Here is a 20449-nt window from a genome sequence, read left to right on the forward strand (position 1 = left end):
ATGAGCACACCTGGAACTGTGGAGGAGACATTAAAAAATGGCTGAACTCCTTGAGTAGCCTTGCTTGGCAACTTCTCGCAGACAAGAACACTGTCAGGTAACTGTAAAACACTAGCTATTGTGGGCACCAGTATAGTAAAATTATTTTGCTTCATTGGCAACTTTCTCCTCTAAATAGGTGAAGTAAGGCTACTAAATGGGTAAAGTGATTTTTCTGTATTCTCTGCAGGGCTGAGTTCACGTATGGGGAAAAACTACCACTAGGCAGTGATCTTCCATTTCTGGTCCGCAGGGTTTTCGTTGGTTAGTGTTAAGGGCGAGACACACGATGCGATTTTGCGTGCGATTCGTCGTACGACGCGCCGCATCGGCCGCCGCACTCAACAAGTTTTCAACATATTCTCCTGCAGGCGGCGGCGGATCGCCGCCGCCGCATGCGATCAACCAGTTGGATATAGTCGTACGACTACGCGAACGGTCGGACGGCCGCAGCCAATGACAGCGCGGCATCGATATGACGTATCCCCCAACCTGTGGCATGCTGCGACTTCTCGGAGGACGCCATTTCCCCGTTTGATTTTGAGCAGTGCTGGTTGAAGTTGGTTTTTTTATTCTATCGTTGTAGCAACATGATGAACGCCGCCGTAGATCGAGCTAGCGAGAATGAATTGCTCATTTCGTTAGTCCGCGGCCATCGCTCGTTGTGGGATCAAGCAAGCCAAGACTATAGGAATGCATCACTTCGCAACGCAAGCTGGATTGCCGTCGCCAAGGGCCTAGGCCTATCGGGGACGAACGGTAAGTGCTCAATGTGCAAAAACTGCCAAACATGGTCAACATGCTTTGTAGCGTCGCACCAAGCAAGAACCGATTAACGACGAATTGCCTGTACAAAAAGCAGAACAGCGCGGTTCGCGTATCGCTGCTTAGCTCGATGGAGATCGCGGGAGGGCCGCGGTGGCTGCATTTTTCGTGGTCAACCCGTGGCTCATAATTAGGCTGATCCGCATTGAAAACTCTGTAATAATAATAAAACAATTACAACGCGTCAAGACGGGACGTGCGCGGGAACGAGGTGAATTCTTTTTATGTGGTGTAACCGCGCAGATAATTGTCATTTGATCTGCATGTGTCCCGTCTAATCGGATGCCCGTTTCATGAGTTCCGCAAACACGTTTGTTCGTTTTGAAGATCCATTTCGTTTACGACATTAATTTACTTAAGTTGATGTTACAGATAAGCCTAGCAATGAGCTTGATTTTTATTTTTTTTGTAGTGATTCCTTCCGTGCGAATTTACCCTACCCTTTTTACGGCCTATGATCCCGGCGGAGCTCCGCTCCCACTACTACGCGCTAAAAGGAACGGCATGTGAAGGGAATTGTTAAATTATTCTGTCCCAATACCGAAAAAGTAGCGGTTGCATACACCGGGTAAATGAATGTTCACATAGCAAAGTGATGTCATCGAATGCAGAGCCGGCCACAAGCTATTTCAGAGTATGCAGCTCACAAACAGGTTACATTCTCTATCGGTTTTGCCGACAAATCCTATAATTATGTTTAACTATGGGTTAGTCCAGGGCAGATGCATCGGTTGTGAAGTAATCTTGTGTTTATTCTGTGCTCCAGAAAATTTCGGTAGGGGGTCAAAAAGAATTTATGGACTAGCATGTGAACATTTATGTACAGGTTATATTATAGTGCTACTAACTCTTCTGATTTAGAGAATATGTGTCAACTGTGTCTTCTCTTCGCAGACGAAGTCCTCAAAATTAGCAGGAGATGGAGGAATCTGCGAGATACTTTTGCAAAAAAGCTCCGGGACTCAAGAAAGAAGAGTGGTGCAGCCGCTGGAGAGCCGACGTCAACATGGAAGAATTTTGACGATATGCTTTTTCTGCGAGACATTCTGGAGCCGCGACAGTATGTAAACAAATATTTACTAAAAGCATTATCTTTAATGCATTATATTTCTAAACAAGTCAGGGGGTCACATGAATATAAACTGAAGCAGTGAATAGTAGGCATACCTTCAGTTTCAAAATCAAGTTTATTTTCATTCTGTAAAATATACACGAAGACACGACATGAAAATACGGATATGAAAAAGGAAAGGAACAAACAAGGGCAGGAAGGTAGCAGCGCGCATTTTTCTTTGCCCTGAGCACACTTTTTTGGGATACATGCACATTTTATTTACAGTTATTCATGTCTCGGCAGACTACATTGTGAGCAGCAAGCTCGGCTATCCCTGTATTGAGAAATGCATCTTTAAGCGCATGCTTGATCTAAATGACACCTGGCACGAACGTGCCCAAGACGCTCATTGCATTTTCTTTGGAGAGCTCACAACAGGTATCATTTAGAGCAAGTCGACCATGGTATTCAAGTCAAGTTGCATTTGTGAATATGAGGGTATGAAGCAATAGTGTTTTGAGATCAGTGGCATTGCCTTTGCCAATATAGGCTGCTTTAGGAAGTTGTCAAGATAAACTTGCTTGGTGAAAGCAAGTCCTCTGCATCATCATCTGCCTATTTTTATGTCCATTGCAGGACAAAGGCCTCTCCCAGCGATCTTCAATTGCCAGTCTTGCACTAGATAATTCCAACTTGCACCTGCTAGCTCTCAGCTAGCAGGTGCATGTTGGAATTCAGATAGCAGTGCAATGGCCTGCCCAGCTCCATTCTTTCTCCTAGTGTCAACTAGAATATCGGCTATCCTTGTTTGCTCTTTGATCCAAAGCGCTCTCTTAACATTACGTACAACGTCTTCATTCCATGGCACTTCGCACAGTCAGCTTGTTCTCGAGCTTCTTTTGTTAACCTCAACATTTCTACCCCATGTGTTAGCACCAGTAGAATGCAATGATTGTACACTTTTCTTTTTAACAACAGTGGTAATCTCCCAGTCAGGATTTGGTAATGCCTGCCATATGTACTCAAATACGTTTATTATTCTGTAAATTTCCTTTTCATGATTAGAGTCCCCTGTGAGTAACACTTTCTCGGTTTAATGTCCTCAATCATTTCTTGCAATTCATCTCCAGTGTTGCTGAACAGGACAGTGTCATCTACAAACCAAAAGTTGTCAAGATATTCGCCACTGATCCTCACTCATAAGCCTTAATATTTCCTATACGCATGCAGTGAATGGCATTGGATTGTCTCCTTGCCTGACCCTTCTTATAGGTAATTTTCCAGTTTTGTTATGCAGGAACAAGGTAGCTATAGAATCTTTAGATATTTTCAAAGATATTCATGTATGCCTCCTGTGCTCCTTGATTACGCAGTGCTTCCATATAGTGCCTTACATTGCCAGAAAAGGGCAGTACAGGTACCATCACAATTTCTTTATTGTTTGCATTTTTATAAGTTCAACAGAATTGGCAGGTATCTGTAGGGAAACAAGTGAGTCAACATTTCGACAGTTGGGCTTGTCTACATCATGGCAGCAAGTTGAGCTGTAGCCCTGGTGAAGACAAGTCCGCTTGTCAAAAAGGCATTATGTATCAAACACTTGTGCAGTATAAGCACAATTTCCAAACCAACAAAGTGAAATTTACAGTGTGTTCTTTTGCAGAACGACCACGAACATGGAGATCTTTAGGGATGACTCTGCGGAAGAAATCCTCAGCCAATATTCCGAAAGCCCATCGGAAATACTTCTGCCCATGGTTGAAGGACGTCACACAGACACGACACACACAAACACTATCAATTCTCTCCCTTCTACCCCTAGTGGTCTTTCAGGCTCTGCATCTCATTCTTCCTCTCATCGATCATTCCCTTCTTTGCCTTCTCCACAGACTGTCTCTACTGCCTTTTCACTCAACACACCCACCTCTTCCCTCGAAAAGACACCAAAAACAATACGCAAGAAAGACAGCACAGACAGACTTCTTGAAAACATTAACAATGAGCTACACATACCTATGTCGAACAATGAACACTTTTTATTATCACTAAAAGACCAGTTGGATAAGGTGCCAGATAACCTTTTAGGATTATGCAAGATCCATATACTGGACATTTTAAACCACTATGAAGCTGGAATTGTTCCCACGAACTTGGTGCCATTAAAGCCTCCTCAAGGAGAGTAGACTATCTAGGCTGAAAATGTTGTTCATTTATTTATGCTTGTTGCCTGTGTTATTTATTTGGTGCATTTAAATAAAGGCTCCCTGTATTATGGATCAACCTGTATTTGTATGTGAACTAAAGGAATATGTAGTTTCACCCGAAAGGTGAAGCATCAATTGCGATAGCAAATTAGTAGAGAGCTATTCGGAGTAGGGATAGTTTTATCGGCTCCATAACCTTGGACACATTCGCTTACTAACTGAATTAACAAGCGTGGTGTCAGCGCGCACAAGCAAACATACGTAGATCATACTCAATGACCACAGACAACTCAAAACGCTGGCAGCAAGCGAAAGGTTCGTGCGGTCTATCGCTTCAACGGAAACAGCGGCGAATGGACAGCACGTACAAAGGTCAGAGCCGTGTGGAGATCGCTTTTAAGAGACGGTGCGGGCGACCGCCACAGTCGGGCAAAGTACAAGCCCCCTCCCTCCCGCGCTGCCTTCCCGCTTTCTTGCTTTCGCGTGGGAGATTGAGTGGCCAGTTCCCCTTGTGCACGGTGGCAAGATAAGCATTTGGTGCCGCAACACAGCGTCACCCCGCCTCCCTCCCTCCCATATCCCCACGGCCTTTCGCGCGACGGGGGTCACATTTGCTTTCCAAGATAGTGCACATATGGCGCGCGCCGACGATTTTATTGCCCTTGGACTTTATACGGAACCTGATGGCGACACCGCCGGCAGAAATCCTGTTGAAGTATCCATATAATTGCTATCGCACTAAAACTACTGCAGCTGCACGGCAGTGGTGACAATTCACAACTTTCACAGATGGTGGCGCTTTGTGATCGACGTGGTGATGAGCCTCGGTAGAATATGCGACTGTTGCATTTTCAGGCACAGAAGTCTGAGCTACTTTTCTATCAATGCCTTTCCAAAGTAGAAGTGTGGGATAGTCAAGGAAAACATCTTTGCGAACTAATTGCCAGAACACTACAAAAATGGATTGAGACAGAAAGCTGCACATGGCTGGTTTATATGCAAGGCACTTGATCAGATTCCATTTCTAGCGAAACATGACAGGTAGCTGCGCATGCATTGTTTACAATTGTATGCATTTAAATATTTAAAACTCTGGTCCATTCATCAATCAGTCCATTTATTTTGTCCCACAGAGATAGGAGCGCCGAATAAAAGCTGCCATTTGGCAGCCTGATGAGCCCGCTGGCCCCATTACAAGGGTTCACAGCAGCAGAGACAAAATTAGAAATCGCATCAAATATAAAGACAGTAGAGATCACACTGTTAAAGTAACAAGGTAGAAAATATAATAATACAAAAAGTATCTATACTATCAAATTATGCTCTCGAATTTACAACTTTGAAGTGTAACTTGCTTGAAGCACAATAAAAATATTTAACAGAATAAATTATTGAGATGACACAACATGTAGCACAAGCACTGCATTCAGGAGTTGAAAACTTGCAGTAGGTACCATCCATATTGCGCCTCTCTTTGTCTTGTAATCTTTTTTTCTTCTAAACATTAAAGCGCTGTCAAATTTAAATCGCGCATTTAATCTATAGTGGTACAACTTGTGGAATGTAATGACACAAGCATCGATATATAAATCTGCTGTTTGTCCCAAAAAGGGTCCTAATGTCTATAGCGCGTGATCTCACGTCCATTCACCAAGGTACTGGTCTGAACATACAGGAGGCCACCTTGTCGTGGCAACCTGCAGCACTATTGAACATCATTGCCGACAGGCGGCAACAGGGGGAACAAGAGGAATGGCATGTGCATGAGAATAAATGCTTGGGCTAGGGTCTTTATTAAGCGACATGTCTGTTGGTGCCAAAATCCCCCAGTCATCGCTCTTCCAAGTTTTAACCTCAATGGCATCCGTGGAGCAGCTAAGCAAGAACCATGGCGTTGTCAGGGCCAGCATCATGAAAACAATTACTCTCCTGACTGACGAATTGCAGCCTTTGTTCCCAATGCCTCCCAGTTGGACTCGTGTTAGCTGCCTTGACAAGAAAACATTCGACTACGCTTACAAGGAAGAACTTGTGGCAGCGGCCGAATACAACCGAAAGGCATCCGGTGTCCAGAGCATTGTTCTTTGGGAGCTTGCAAAGCAATCGACGGCAACGAGTGCCCCAAGTCTGGACTTTCCTCTACCGAATGCCGACAGTCACTACATCTTGCATCTCAGCAGAAAATGAGGTTAGCGACTCTTCACCTGCAACGTGAATGCAACGTCCAGTTCAGGGAATGGTGAAACTCAAAGAAGGTTCAACACCTACGAGTGCTTTGTCATTAACTTGCAGCACGACTCCTCTTCCCGACTGCGATCCTTCTGCAACCTGGTGTCTCGGTGTCATTGGAATTAACCCATCTACAGTGTAAAATGGCTAGGCTCATGCAGAACTTATAATATTTGAAGACAGCATCACAAAGTTTGATGGATGCTACCAGGCACCGCTGATGATACAAGCTCCAGGGATACCTTGAGGCAGTGAAACTCGAAGATTAGTCGAGCGCCGTTTGCAAGCCCAAGTCAATAAATTTTCACAAGTCTCCGCTCCTGAAGCACTAAGACACGGCAGTCTGAGCGTATTTTAACAAAGAGCACGCAGGGCAAGTTGAAAAAGTGCTACTATATGCCGCATCATGCAGTTGTCCGTCGAGATGCTGTCACGACAAAGCTGCTTTGCACGCGCTTGGTCATCCCTGCTCGAACGATATCATGTTCAAGGGTATAAAGCCAGGCATTGACATAGTGCAGCTGCTACTCGTCTTCCTATGTCACCCAGTCGTTCCAATTGCGGATATCAAAAAGTGCAGATGCTTATTTGCCCGGAAGTTTACAACATGCTGCGATTCCTCTAGATTGACCGGTTGTCCTCAGATGGTGACCCATCTCCACCTGTGGTGACGAGGATGACGTGGGTCCCATTCCGAGCCTCATCCAGTCCTTTTTTGCTAGCAGCTACTATTCGCCATCACCTAGCGGTTTGTCAAGAACGATATCCGGAAACTGGCTTTGCTGGAAAAAGCCTTTAGTGTAGACGACCTCATCGTGGGACTTCCGAATGTGAATAAAGCTGCAACAGTGTACAGTGAAATGCGCAAAATGTTCTCTGAAGCAAGCACAGAACTGTGCAAGTGCACCTCCAATTCAGATGCTTTGTGCAAATGCTTTCTGTGCAACAATGTTGCTGTTAAAGAAGAAACTGGAGATTCCCGAAATCGCATACCTTGGGAACGGGAAGGTGACCAGATTATCCTTACTGCACATGAAGCATCCGACTTCGCAGCGAACAAGCCTTTTAACAAGTGCATCGTGCTTCAGACATTTGCAAGGGTGTACAATCCTTTGGAGTATTCAACGCCAATTACACTTGTCGCAAAGCTGCTTTTTCAAGACTTGTGGAAGAGGAAACACGCATGATATGATGCCCTTCAGCAAGAACAAACAAGCTGAAGCAGTTGGCCTACTGAATTGAGCAGCATGAACGCCTGTGGCATCGTCAGGGCGAAGGTCAAAAGGAAGTTCATTGCAGATAGAGCTCCCTGATGGGGAGGCTGGTGGGGGCGCTCATCAGATTGACAAAATATGCATTCACACGTTCACTTGGGCGCAGCAGTCTCAACACCGAGGCCCTCTCTAATGTTTGCTGTGAAGTCGTAGCGGTCATAAGCACGACCTCTTATATGGACACAAACCCAGATAAACTGACATGGTGCTTGTGCACGATAACAGCACACGTCCGCTACTATGGAAGCTGGGCAGAGTTCTATCAGTGCTTACAGGAAAGGACGGTATTGTGCACCATATGGAGTCAAGAACTTGCAGGGGAAGAGCGTGGGTTCTGGCTCGGTGCCAGCGCAATCGCACGCTGCTGCCTGAAAAGCGATGCTGACCTGTTGCCTAAGCAACCCACATTCGGTGGGGTGGAATGTATTGAAAATAGACAACAGCCCAAGGATAAAACAGCGGTACGATCGAACCTTAATTGGGGAGGCTTGACCCAGTCCACCACAGTTAACACCGCTAATGGTCCAGGCCATGCCGCTTTCAATGGTACGGAGATACGGCACTTGAGGACTAAGTTCCGTTTTCCACAGCCCGAACAACCCTTTCGGCGCAGGGTGAGTGCAGATTTATCATAGTTTGGTGAAATACGAGTGGGTACCCAAAAGTAACCGAATTGTTTTTCAAAAGCTGTATAGTTATTTATTTTTCAAACAACAACCTTACCACCTTCAAAATACTCTCCATTACACTTATTACATTTGTCCAATCTGAGATTACATTTTTTGAAACATTTTTCAAACTCGTCTGTTTTGATGGTTGATAGCTCCCTTTCTTGTTCTTTTTCTTCACCTCTTCTGCGTCGTGCAATCACAGTCCTTTCATGTTTTTCTTCATTCTAGGAAACAAAAAATGTCGCACGGAGCTAGGTCAAGTGTGTAAGGGAGTCATGTTACTTGAGCTTTTTATTTAGAAGTACTGAAGAGATTGCATAACAGCGTGCAACAGAAAAGGCCTCATTTGTGGAAGTCGGGGAACAGTGTTTATAATGACGACAATGCTCCAGCTCATGCAGCCATCTCAGTGCGGCAATATTGGCAAAAAATAGCACGACTCCCTTGCCACATGCCGCCTACTCAACTGACCTTGCTCTGTGCGACTGTCTTTTTTTTGTCCTCTTGTGAAAGCAGAACATGAAAGGAGCGCAATTTCACGATGTAGAAGAGATGAAGGGGGAAAAAAAGGAGCTGTCAACCATCATAACAGACGAGTTTGAAAAATGTTTTAAAAAATGGAATCTCAGATTGGACGAATGTAATAAGTGTAATGGAGAGTACTTTGAAGGTGGTAAGGTTGTTTTGTGAAAAGTAAATAACTACATAGCTTTTTAAAAACAATCCCGGTTACTTTTGGGTACCCCCTCATACAACAGGGTTCGCCTCTCGGCGAAAATGGCGCAGCGGTAGCAGCAATGCATTGCACGTTCAAACCACAGCATCTTGCCAAGACACATGCCCCGCAGCGCTGTTGAAGTACTGCAGATATATATCTCTCACATATCGTGCCATGCAGGCAAAGTTATGGGCCTTGGTGCGGGCCACCTGCATGGGTGGCTGTACAACTAACTGCCGCCACTGGCCACTCTGCCGTTGACCCTGTGGGCTTACAGAGTCGGCATAGCCGGGCCCACAGTAAAAGTCATCACTCCCTGTGCGGGCATCCATCAGGAAGTTGTGTAGCACGCACAGTGCCTTCACCGTCTCCTCTGCGTTTTCAGGACATTCTCCCATTGCTCTCTCCAGAATTCTCCAGCGGGTCACCAGGATGCCAAATGCATTCTCGACGCACCTTCTGCGTGATGTAAAAAAAATGTTTGTGGTAAATCATGAGCTTTCAGTTCTTACAAAAGCAGCATAGTAAGCATTTCAACTTGCCTGGCTCTGCTCAGGCGGTAGTTGAATATTCTCTTGCGAGCCTCCAATCCTCGCCCAGGGTATGGCCTCATAAAATCAGTTCTGAGCTGGAAGGCCTCATCGCCAATGAAAACGCAAGGAGCCGGCAGGGTTGTATTCGGCAGTGGCAGGTCCCGGGGAAGCTGCAGCTTTCCTTCGTCAAGTAGTCTCCCAAATATGGACTGCTCCAGCACTCCGCCGTCACTCTGTTTGCCATAGGCACCCACGTCCACAACAACAAACTTGTAATTGCTGTCAGCCACAGCAAGAAGGACAATGGAGTAAGTGCCCTGCAATAAAGAAGTAACCACGAGAGTGTACCGGACTACTGTCGTGGAGAGACGTGCACAAGAATATATTTACAAAGCAAGTAGCAGCATAACACACCAACAAGTGTAGGATCAGCTCATGCGCGCCCAGGAACCACCCCCTATATTCTCATCATCCAAGCACTGAGCTAAGCCGCTGCGTGCCACAAATCTGAGCTGTCGGTTTCTGCAGTGAGGAGCTACAAGTCTCGGGTATTGTGTGCGTGGAATGTGCATAAGGATGTAGAAGCTTCCACGAAGGAAAAATGAGCGGCAAGGTTAGTGGAAGACCATCTCAGAGCTTTGAAAAACCTGAGGCAGGACCAACTAAAGTACTTCTGCGTCAAAGATGATAAACAAGCACATTTTTATTATTGCGATAGCAATTATATGGACACTTCAACTGGATTTCTGCCGTAGCCGTGAGGTTCCGTATAAAGTCCAAGGGTGATAAAATCGTCGCCGCGTGCCATATGCGCGAGCGAAAGTGCGCGGGGGATACGCGCTATCACGGAGAGCGTACGAACAGCGGAAAGCAAACATTTGAAATGTTAAATCAAACTTTTCTGGCACTTCTTGCCGATTTCTACATTCACATCTTATCTGACCTTTATTTAAAGAATTCCTTATGCACTCCAAGCTGGTTCATTGCCTGTTGTGTTCACTGTGTTATTATTCAAGGCAGAATATGAATAGTTGTACATGAGTTCCACGAGTTTTTTCATCACAAACCAACTGGCCTGAAGCATTGCTTTAACTTGTTGCATATTGCAAAATTATACACACCTTGTAGTTAAAGTACATGCTTCCATATTTCCCAGGGCACTTGATATGTACATGTTTGCCGTCGACAGCTCCAAGGCAGTTTGGAAACTGCCAGGTGTGCCTGAACCCCTCAGCGACATGTAGCCAAGTGGCAGTATTGGGTTTCTGTATGTTAAAAAAACAATTTAGAGCATGAAGCAGCTTTTACAGTGAAGGGTAGTACTTTGTCAGTGCACTGCAAGCTTAGAAACACCATTTTAAGATTCACCATGCATGCCAGGTGACCGATTGCAACTACAGTCGAACCCAGGTAGATTGAATCCACATAACGAATTATGTGTATATTGAACAGCTCAAAAATCCCCTGTATAAAAGTTTTCTTCTACATATCGAATTACCTAATATAAAACTTTTTTGTGATCCCCTTCAGATTCAATATATTGGGGCTCGACTGTATATTCTAAGCACAAACACAATACAGAATGCCCCTGTGGGCATGTTGCACAAGTCAACACTGCAATTTCTTCAAGCTACAACTGCTGGTGAGTGCGCTGTATGGCCCAACTTGGCACCATGCTAAACTTGATGAAATGAACAGATGGTCATTTAGCCCATAATTGCAGGAGATGTGGTTCTGTTATTCTGTTTAGCTCCACAACGATTCTTGGCACGAGAAGAACGCGAACGCCAAGGGAGATTTTTTAAATATTTTCAGATTAGGAAGCACAGTGACCTTTGTATTAAGGCTCAGTCAGTCACAAATGGTCGCTTTTCTCGAAAAGCGACCATTTTGGGCCAGTCGCTCGCTGCTCAATTTTTCAGTCGCGCAACCGTTGTCGCAAAGCTGCTTAACCAATCGGCGCTGCGCTGAAAGTGATGTTATGGGTTTTTATCCAGCGTTGTCCATGCCACCATATGCAGACTTGTGATGTTGGGTCGCAGCAGTTGCAGCAACTTGTCAAATGTATGCGGTCGCATTCGCTGGAAACTAAACCAGCTGGAAAAGAAAGCACAACACAAACCCTTTTTCCAGCTGCCATTCGTTAGATGAGCACGCCACCCAAAGGTGAACAGCAGGTGAACAGCTTCGCTTTAATATTATGTGCCGAATCCCACGCAATGCAAATTACAAATGACAACTTGCTCTCGATAATACTCGTCATGTGCACAAAGTTCGGGCAGGAGGTGGCTTGCGTGGCCGGCCACTTCATGCGAGCGGAGGCATGGGCGCACCTACCAGCATCGCGTTTTTTTCGGAGGCTTGCTCGCTGCCACAGCTGACACCATGGCACAGCACATCAGCACAGGGACATCTTTCTGTTCGCTCGAATTAAAATCTGTGGCTGTTGCCGGAATGCGAAACCAATTTACACAGTACCAGTGAAGTGCGTGTGAACTGCGTAGATTCCTAGAATTCTCGCTGAAAACGATAATCTATGCGATTGCGACTTGCGGGTCGCGTTCAGCTGGGCTTGCCAGTGTGAACATCGGTCGCTTTTTGGTCGCGAATCGCAAATGGTCGCGCGACCTCCTCAAGTCGCCGGTGTGATTGAGCCTTTAGTGTACCGTCGCTCACAATCCTGACTGAAAAGGAGTGTTCACACATAGAAATCTGATTTTGATTGCATGTGCCCATGACAGGGAAAAAAGTGGTTTTGCGGTATCTTGTGCTGGTGCATGCACTTGGTACGAACCGTGCGGGTTTTCGTACATAATAAAGTCAGTTGATAGTTCAGCATCGTCCTGTGAACTTCTTGTTTCTGTGTATGAATCTAGTTCGCTGTTTAATTCCTTGTTCAATATGTACCAATTCGCCCAGCACTTAGCCTTGCATAAAGATTGTAAAGTGAAAAGGACAACTAGTTCACATAATAAAAGGTGTGCTGAGCACTTTGGCAAAAGCACAGCTTGCACTATTTTGAGGTGTACGACCATGAGGTCGAATTGTTTTTTTCTTAAGTGCAACTAGAGCTTGAACATTGGAAGCAATTGCCTGTAACAAATTTAACAGGTATACCAACCGGCATGTATAGCGGCTGCAGTCTGCTCCAAAGTGCTCTGCATGTGACTCGGACAGCCAGTCGTGCCGTTGATATGCCCACTCGGAATGAAAGGGCTATATCCTGCATGACGTCACCAGATGATAGGTACCTGCAACAGGGGTGAGAATGGCAGGTTTGAAAGCTTGTTGCAGACAATTTCAAAATTGTTTGTTACTGGTTAAGCACAACATATAAAATAAGCCTTTTAAAATGCTCATAATTCTTGACCAGTGGTATCCTGGCTCCTTTTCAATATCACAGTCTCTTTAATAACAGCTTGACACGTGCATATATTGCAGTGTTGTACTGGATGCGAGCCAGTTCCTGTTGGTAGAGGCCACTCGTGCTCTTTCAGGTGCTCATGCCTACAGTGGCCAGTTTGTCCCATGGATGCATTGTGACATGTCAAGGGAATTTTATAAACTACAAAAACAGTACATTTTACAAACTTGGAATGCTTCTTTTTACAATCTGGTCTCTTTTAATCTTTTGTGATACACGGCTGCACAACCTTGACACCTAAAATCTAGTTGGCTCTAATGACACCATGCAAACATTCCGGAAATAATGGCTTTATTGTGTCAGTTTCTGTCTTCATTCCCAGTCAGTGTCCCTCTTGCCCCTGTTAGTATGTGCTGCACATAGCGTAATAACAATGAATGTGCACCAACTAGCCCATTCATCACTCTGTTGCTTCATACAATTGTGTCGCGCAACCAAAGGGATGACATGTATGCACGCCTGTCCTTACTGCTTCTGTCATGTTCTGCACAACACAGAATTTTTCTTATCAGTATATTTTGTATGATTTGCTCTCAATCTGTCCTTCATGATAATTCCTCTCAGCATGCTCCTTAGGTTTGTTTTATAAGCAGGAGTATGACGTAATAGATATGTTCGTTGAGATTAGTGCCTTGTCCTGTCTCCTATCAGTGTCGTCCTGTTTGCAGTACAATTTATTACTTATAGCCACCAACTAACCGTCAACATATTCTGTTTTTATTTTTGTTTCATTGTATTACATGCAAATAGAGGCCCTAATCAACTGAATGAACACTGCAGTGGTCGAAAGGGACATAAAACTTTAAGTATACAATGCAACACCTTACACAAATGTGGTATACATTACCTTAGTGTCATGGCCAGTCGCTCAGCAGGGCATATCGGCTCTCTGATGACATGCTTCCTCTCAAGGTCTTCGCGCAAGAGGCTTAGAAGGAAGTCAAATTGATGTGGAGTCATACGGTAGTACTTTTTAAAGTACTCTACGTCTCCGTTACGCATTCTGTGCATCTGAGGAAGAGAGATGCGCATTAATTCCGTTTCTCTTTAGAGATTGCAGCAAGTTGTCTTAACAAACAGCACAGTGTTTCAAGTGATGGCTTTAGCTAGGGAGGTGCAGTGCAACTACATGGAAATGGAAATACGTTTTTTTAGACATACACAACACGGAACTTTACGAGGTCTGTTGCACGAAAAGAAAAATTTTGTAAATGTTGGAATGAGGTTTTTTACTTAGGTCATCAATTTATTTTACAAATATTCCAAAAAATTGCAAAAAACACTACAGTGTTTAACTTTAACTTAGAAGCAAATCAAGATATAAACGTATTAAATACATGTGAAGAGACATCTGAAATGGGCAAAGGTGATGTATTATACACCACTCTCAAATTTACCACTAATTTGTAGGCCTTTTGAAAAACCCTCATAAGCATTGCAAGAACCTTGCGTAAACGGTACACAGCTTACAGAGCTCCGACATCCGTTTTCGGTGCAGCGTTACGGATTCGTAAACTTCGTGTTTCACCTTTTTTTTAGACTTGCGAATTTGTGGCAATTTTTCTTAGTATGAGGCCCTACATCAAAATTGTGCTTTCTGTAACTTCACCTTCAAACGCAACTTCAGTAGAATCGGTCCAACGGTTGTTTGACGACAGCATTTCTGCATGTTAAATGTATCTTGGTACGGAAATCCAAGTTGGTGCAGTGCTAGCATTCTTAATGTCAAGGTAACATCCTCGATAGTAAAGTTACACTTGTCAGGCATGCAGCAATGACGGCACTTAACTATTCCATCAGTATCGCGTTGCCTAAATTATTCATTATCTGTAAATGTAATGCCGAAAAATGCGGTTGCCTAATCCTGCTTTTACGGTTACAATAACTGAAGAGAACGCTACTCACCGTCGTAAAATACTCGCTTTCGGTGTGCCGTTCTCTCCATGACGGTCGCACCCACCACTTTCGCTTCTCTCTCCGTTTCTTCTGAATCAGAAGAACCTTCATTTTAAGTAGGAGCAGTCTTCTGCGGCGGTCGAGGTGCAGCATTGCGGGAATACGCACAGCACGCTGAACACACGACCAACACAACTCGCGAAACAACAGGGTTTCCGCTAGTTTTCGCGCGCTGCGAGTAGACCACAGTTGCCGGTACCTTTATGTGAATTCGTCTAACTTTAGGACATAGTTATGTTGGACTCCCAAACTATTCTTTATTGTGAATAACCATGGCAAAACGGATCATCGTTCACAAAAAGAAGCCATCCATATTGTTTTCAACTAGCAAAACAACCGTGTATCAGTATTGTTTCTGACGTCAATACGATGAGCACCAAAATTGGTCAAGCAACAATGAAAGAGTGACAATGTGGGCGGAGCATCAGCGAACGACGCGCCGCACGCTCGTTCGCATCATGTGTCCCGAATCGTCGTATGCGGCAAGTCGTACTGCGGCGCGTCGTACGACGGATCGCACGCAAAATCGCATCGTGTGTCTCGCGCTTTATGTGTGCTGGAGCTATGCCCGATGTTTGAAGGTGGGTATTCTGCCTTCCGCGTTAGCACACTCTTTGGCTGTGAAGCTCATCACAGGAACACTAAAAAGTGTCCTCAAGAAATCGAGGCATCACCAAGTGGAAGAGAGCTTCCGGACCCATGTCTAACATTTGCTTGCAGTGGGGTGACCACTGTATTATCATATTCACAAGGTCAGTCATAGTCTCAAATAGACTGTTGGGAAAGCTGGAACTTCCCTTTTATTTTTCACGTCGAGCAACCGGGGTAGATTGTGCGAAAAGGTGACTTGGACCGAGCCTTGATGCGAAGTGTAGCAAGAGGCAGAACAGCAGTTCATCAACTGTGCGGTTGTAGTTTACGTTATCCCGCTATCCTGCAGCTGCAACTACGCAGGACACACAAGTCTAGTATATATATGTTTGTCTGTAAACAAAATCTTTTGCCTGCGTTTGTGCTGTCTTGACTTCTCCCGTCCTTTCCTACTGTCCCCAAGTAATCGCATAGGTGCATTCTTGTTTAACTTGCAATTATGAGATTCATGCTTGGGAATATAATCAGAAACTGTGCCATATGGATGGCATAATTCATTACACGTGTTGGTGTTAAAGAAAGTAAGTGGCTGTGTAGTCTGGGTAGGGCTTCAAATCTGCTTGTTATAGCAATTCTTAAGTTGCTTCCAAAATTTGAGATACAGCGATTCAAGCTATATCTGTGAAAACAGTGCATCATGTTACAAGGAAATGTTAGAACAATCATAGGAAATAGCTCGGTATTGTGTGAGGTTGTAGAAACTTGCTTTCAACTTGCTTTCTACAGCATTTTATAAAGATGCTTTTTTAACTCCCGCATCTGTCGTGTTGCCTCATCACAAAACTGTAAACAAATATGAGTATTATGCCTTGAGTTGAAGTAAAGATTACATGAATATGATGAACCCTTGCCGACGCTGCGTACACAATTGTATACACCAATATAGTGCATTAACAGCAATAGCATTGATTAAAGTAAGGATATTTAAAATGCGTCATGTACATCATGAAACTCTTCTGATTGAAATAGTGCTGCAAGTTTGAATTCCACAGGCAAATTGTTTTAGTAAAGCAAGTATGAAGGTAGATGGTTGGGTACTTTGCTTGGTGTATGTCATCGTATGTTTGTCACTTCTTTCATCGTTTTTTTTTTTCAGTGTGTTACACCAGTCATAATTTTCGAGTGGCTGGATAGATGCTATTCAAGCCTGGTAGACATGAAATAGTTGATGTTTGCTAATCTGATGTACTTGCACCGAGTTTTTGCATAGAGTGCACATTCTATAAACTTGACAAACTCACTAAAGAACTGAAAACTCTTAATCTATTGTGCATCTATAAGCATTTTATGAATCTGAAGACGTAAGAAAAGCGGTGAAGATAAGTTTTTAATCAATACAACTAATTGGCATGTGAAAGGGTTAAGGAGAGACGCTCCTTGAAACTATTTCTCAAAACATCGCAACATAGCACCTCAGGGTCTCCCACCTTAACCTCTTACTACTGTTTTGCAAATCACGATGTTGACTGAATGCAATTATTTTCTGACCAGTCCTGCGTGTAATGTAGAGAAAATTAACACGCCTCGTCTTACACGAAAATAAATTCGAAATCATTTATTTATTGCACTCACTTGGCAGCATTCTGAACTGTTCTATATCAGTATAGTACTTGCGATTCACCTTTGTATTGCTGAGTACAGGTAGAGATATGGTTAGTTGTTTACTAGAAAGGATCGTGAATTTTCCACCTTCTGATTGTAGCTTAGACAGTCACTTGTACTTCACAAAGAGTGGACTGTGGTAGCTAGGAAATATAGTTTTCCTGAGAATTTTCATACATGCAATTTTGATTCTGTCTGCTAGCATGTTTGTATTACAGCATGAATTTCATAGATTCGAGGCTCCATGAAGGTACATTCTGTCGTTGAATGTCTATGAGATAGTTAAGCAGGTTGACTGTATCTAGTTGCAACTCCTAATGTTCTGTGGCAGTTACGTTTGTGTGGTTTGGTGCTGTCAGTGTAAGTTTAACATTTATTTCCTTCTCCCAGGAAGGATACAAGCATTGAGGAGGGGATTGGCTTGGAGGGGATTGTATCGGGTGAGCGAAATGCTGCTCTGATGTTCTTTGTTGACGATTACGGTGGCTCTTGTGGCTGTGCGTCTGGGGTAAGACCCCGCATCCGCGTAGGCTGTAGTGGGTAATGTCCCGTATCGCTTGTGTATGGTCCGGGTCCGGGCTTCCCTTCGCTGTGCGTGGTGCACTGTGTGCATGTTGCGAGGTAGAGTAGGTACGGTGATGTTGCTCCGGATGGCATGGAGTAAGCTAACAGTCCAAGGCGGCGGATGGCTGAGAGGAGCAGATAGCCCCAGGCGTAAGAGGATGTGCCTCCCCGCTTCCGTAAGCGCCCACCTTGTTCGCTGGCTGCATAAATGTGCCTCGATCCGCCCCTCGGCCGTGTTGTGCACGCCTAGTCGTAGTAGGCGTTCTGTGGATGTACTGATCGGCAGTTCCATCGCCTGCTTATATGGCTTTCTGATCATTGTGTTGATTTTCGTGAATTCCGTCGCGCTGAGTAGTGCTATGGAATAGCGTAAGTTATTCGAGACACGACGAAGGCTTGAACAAGCCGAAGCGTGTCCGCCTCTTGTCTTGGTTGTTATTCGCCGGATCATGTGGGTAACTTGGGCTGTTGTAATCTTAAGCTTGTTAAATAATATTGTGTTGGTGCGATCCGACTGGAAAACCATTCCTAATGTCTTTACGCTCTGAGACGGAACGATGGTGTGTCCCTCCAGTTGTATGTTGATAGTGGGCGAGTCGGATGCGTGCTTCTTTCGCGATGAGACCCCAGGAGTAGCTCCGACTTTGGGGGGCGCAGCTGACGCCGCATATGACGTGGTGAGCATAGTCGCTCACCACGTCTGCCGCTTCCTGCAAGCGGCTCTCCATTGCCCCAATGGACCCTGTGGACGACCAGATGGTAATGTCGTCGGCATATAGGCCATGCCAGATCCCCGGGATGTTATCGAGGAGCGGCGGAAGGCCTAATAGGGCGATATTCAAAAGGAGATGGGATAACACTGCGCCCTGTGGTGTGCCGCGCCCGCCCAGTAGAAAGGAGTTTGTTGCTTGCTCCCCGACACTTAAGATGGCTTTTCGATCTAAGAGGAAATCTCTGATGTAGGATTACTTCCTGGCCCCACAGCCCAGCGTGCTTAGCCTCTGTAAGATTGCTGTATGCTTGACGTTATCGAACGCCCCTTTAAGATCTAAGGCGAGGATAGCTGTCGGGAGTTGCGTGTCGCTGGTACAATTACCTCCTCTTTCAGCTGAAGCAGCATGTCTTGAGTTGAGAGGTGTGGACGGAATCCTATAATCGTTGTTGGAAGTTTCCCCGAGTCCTCCAGGAATGGTTGTAGCCGGTTGAGAACGATGTGCTCTAGGATCTTTCCTACACACGAAGCAGGGAGATCGGTCGTAGGTTCTCAATGGCTGCTGGCTTGCCTGGCTTTGGTATCAGACGAACCTCGGCCATTTTCCAGTCCTCGGGAAGGTTTCCTTCCCTCCATACTTTGTTAAGGTGAGCGGTAAGCTCTAATAGCGAGGGGTTGTCAAGATTGACAAGTGCCTTATTGGTGATTTGGTCCATTCCCGGGGCTGTGTGGTGTCTCAAGCCCATTATCGCCATTGTCACTTCATGTAGATGAATGTCCTCATCTAGCAGCTCGTTCGGGGTGCCGGTGTAGGGTAGCAGAGGCTCCGATTTATGGAATGCTACAGCAAGTTTTGACAGCATATATATAGAAGTGGTTGAGCCTTTCATCGCTCGGCTTCGTAAGTTCCAGGCATTTACGGGGTCAGATGATCAGGGAAGCAGTTTCCAACAGGCGAAGCACCTGCTGGCGCCCAGCGTTGTGCTGGGCATGTTCGATTCAGCGTTCCATCGTATACTTGTTTCGACAGACGCGTCCGATGTTGCCTTAAAGCAGTGCTGGAACAAATCGATGGCCATGTGGTTCGCACTAACACATTCGCTTCACAAACATTACCGCCAGCTGAAAGCGAATACGCAATACGAGAAAAAGAAGCCCTGCCTAGCATATGGGCATGGGAACACTGGGGTGCATACCTTTGGGGGCCTGCTTTCAAACTTAGAACCAATGATCAAGCATTAGTTGTTTTACTCGCTTCTGGGAGTACGGACAGCGTTCACATCAAATCACACGTTGAGCAGCATGACTTCTTCGTAATAATTTTATATTTATTACCAAAAGGGTCCATCTGATAACATCATTGCTGGCGCTCTCTTTTGCCTGGCAGCTCCGCACATAGGCAGTATATAGACAAATGAGGAATTGTCTGCCTAGTTCAGCGAACTTCTGTCACGAAAAAAATAGTACCAGCAGGCAGTGGCCGATGACGCCACTTTCACACAACTGAAGCCATATGTTACTGGGTCATGATCGTTTCATAAAACAATTCCGGAGTGTCTTCAACATTTGTTCCGTGTGTAAGATTAAGCTACTCGTGGTAGATGTGCTGCTACTAGGCGTAGAGAGACTGGCTCCGCGTACACTTTGGTGGCCAGGAATGGAAAGTCAGGTAGAGCCGGCCGTCAAAACTTGCAGTGTATGTAAAGAATGGGACAGAAGTGTGAAGTCAGTCGCCGGCTTCTTTGCAACCGGTCGAATTTCTTGTCGACTTCGGAAAAATTGGCGACAGATACGGTTGGTAATTTGGAGATAGCTCCGTTGAGATGCAGCTTCATATTGGACACTGTGCTGGCCGACCTGAAGTGGCAAAGCTGCCTCGTCTATTTAGATGACGTGGTCGTTTTTTTTTCTCAGCCAGATTTTCTGAGAATCTTATCCGACTACATCAGGTACTCGAGGCAATCCGATCGGCTAGCCTTACGCTAAAGCCTCA

The 20449-nt window shown here is 45.0% G+C and overlaps 1 protein-coding gene across 1 annotated transcript; it reads left to right on the top strand.

The window, feature by feature from the left end:
* The first annotated feature begins 604 nt into the window (after positions 1 to 604).
* LOC125947175 (uncharacterized) lies at positions 605 to 6309 on the top strand. Its single transcript, XM_049671559.1, has 4 exons — positions 605 to 798; positions 1759 to 1924; positions 3582 to 3756; positions 6070 to 6309. The coding sequence occupies exons 1-4, from the start codon at positions 630 to 632 to the stop codon at positions 6307 to 6309; spliced, it is 750 nt and encodes a 249-aa protein (XP_049527516.1). The 5' UTR covers positions 605 to 629.
* The last annotated feature ends 14140 nt before the right edge of the window (positions 6310 to 20449 follow it).

This window comes from Dermacentor silvarum, chromosome 7, assembly GCF_013339745.2.
Source record: "Dermacentor silvarum isolate Dsil-2018 chromosome 7, BIME_Dsil_1.4, whole genome shotgun sequence".
NCBI lineage: Eukaryota > Metazoa > Arthropoda > Arachnida > Ixodida > Ixodidae > Dermacentor > Dermacentor silvarum.

Coding starts and splice junctions, on each gene's coding strand:
- LOC125947175 (XM_049671559.1), top strand. CDS start 630: ATGATGAACGCCGCCGTAGATCGAGCTAGCGAGAATGAATTGCTCATT. Junction 1,925..3,581: donor GACATTCTGGAGCCGCGACA/GTATGTAAACAA, acceptor GTTCTTTTGCAG/AACGACCACGAACATGGAGA. Junction 3,757..6,069: donor CTAGTGGTCTTTCAGGCTCT/GCATCTCATTCT, acceptor GACGAATTGCAG/CCTTTGTTCCCAATGCCTCC.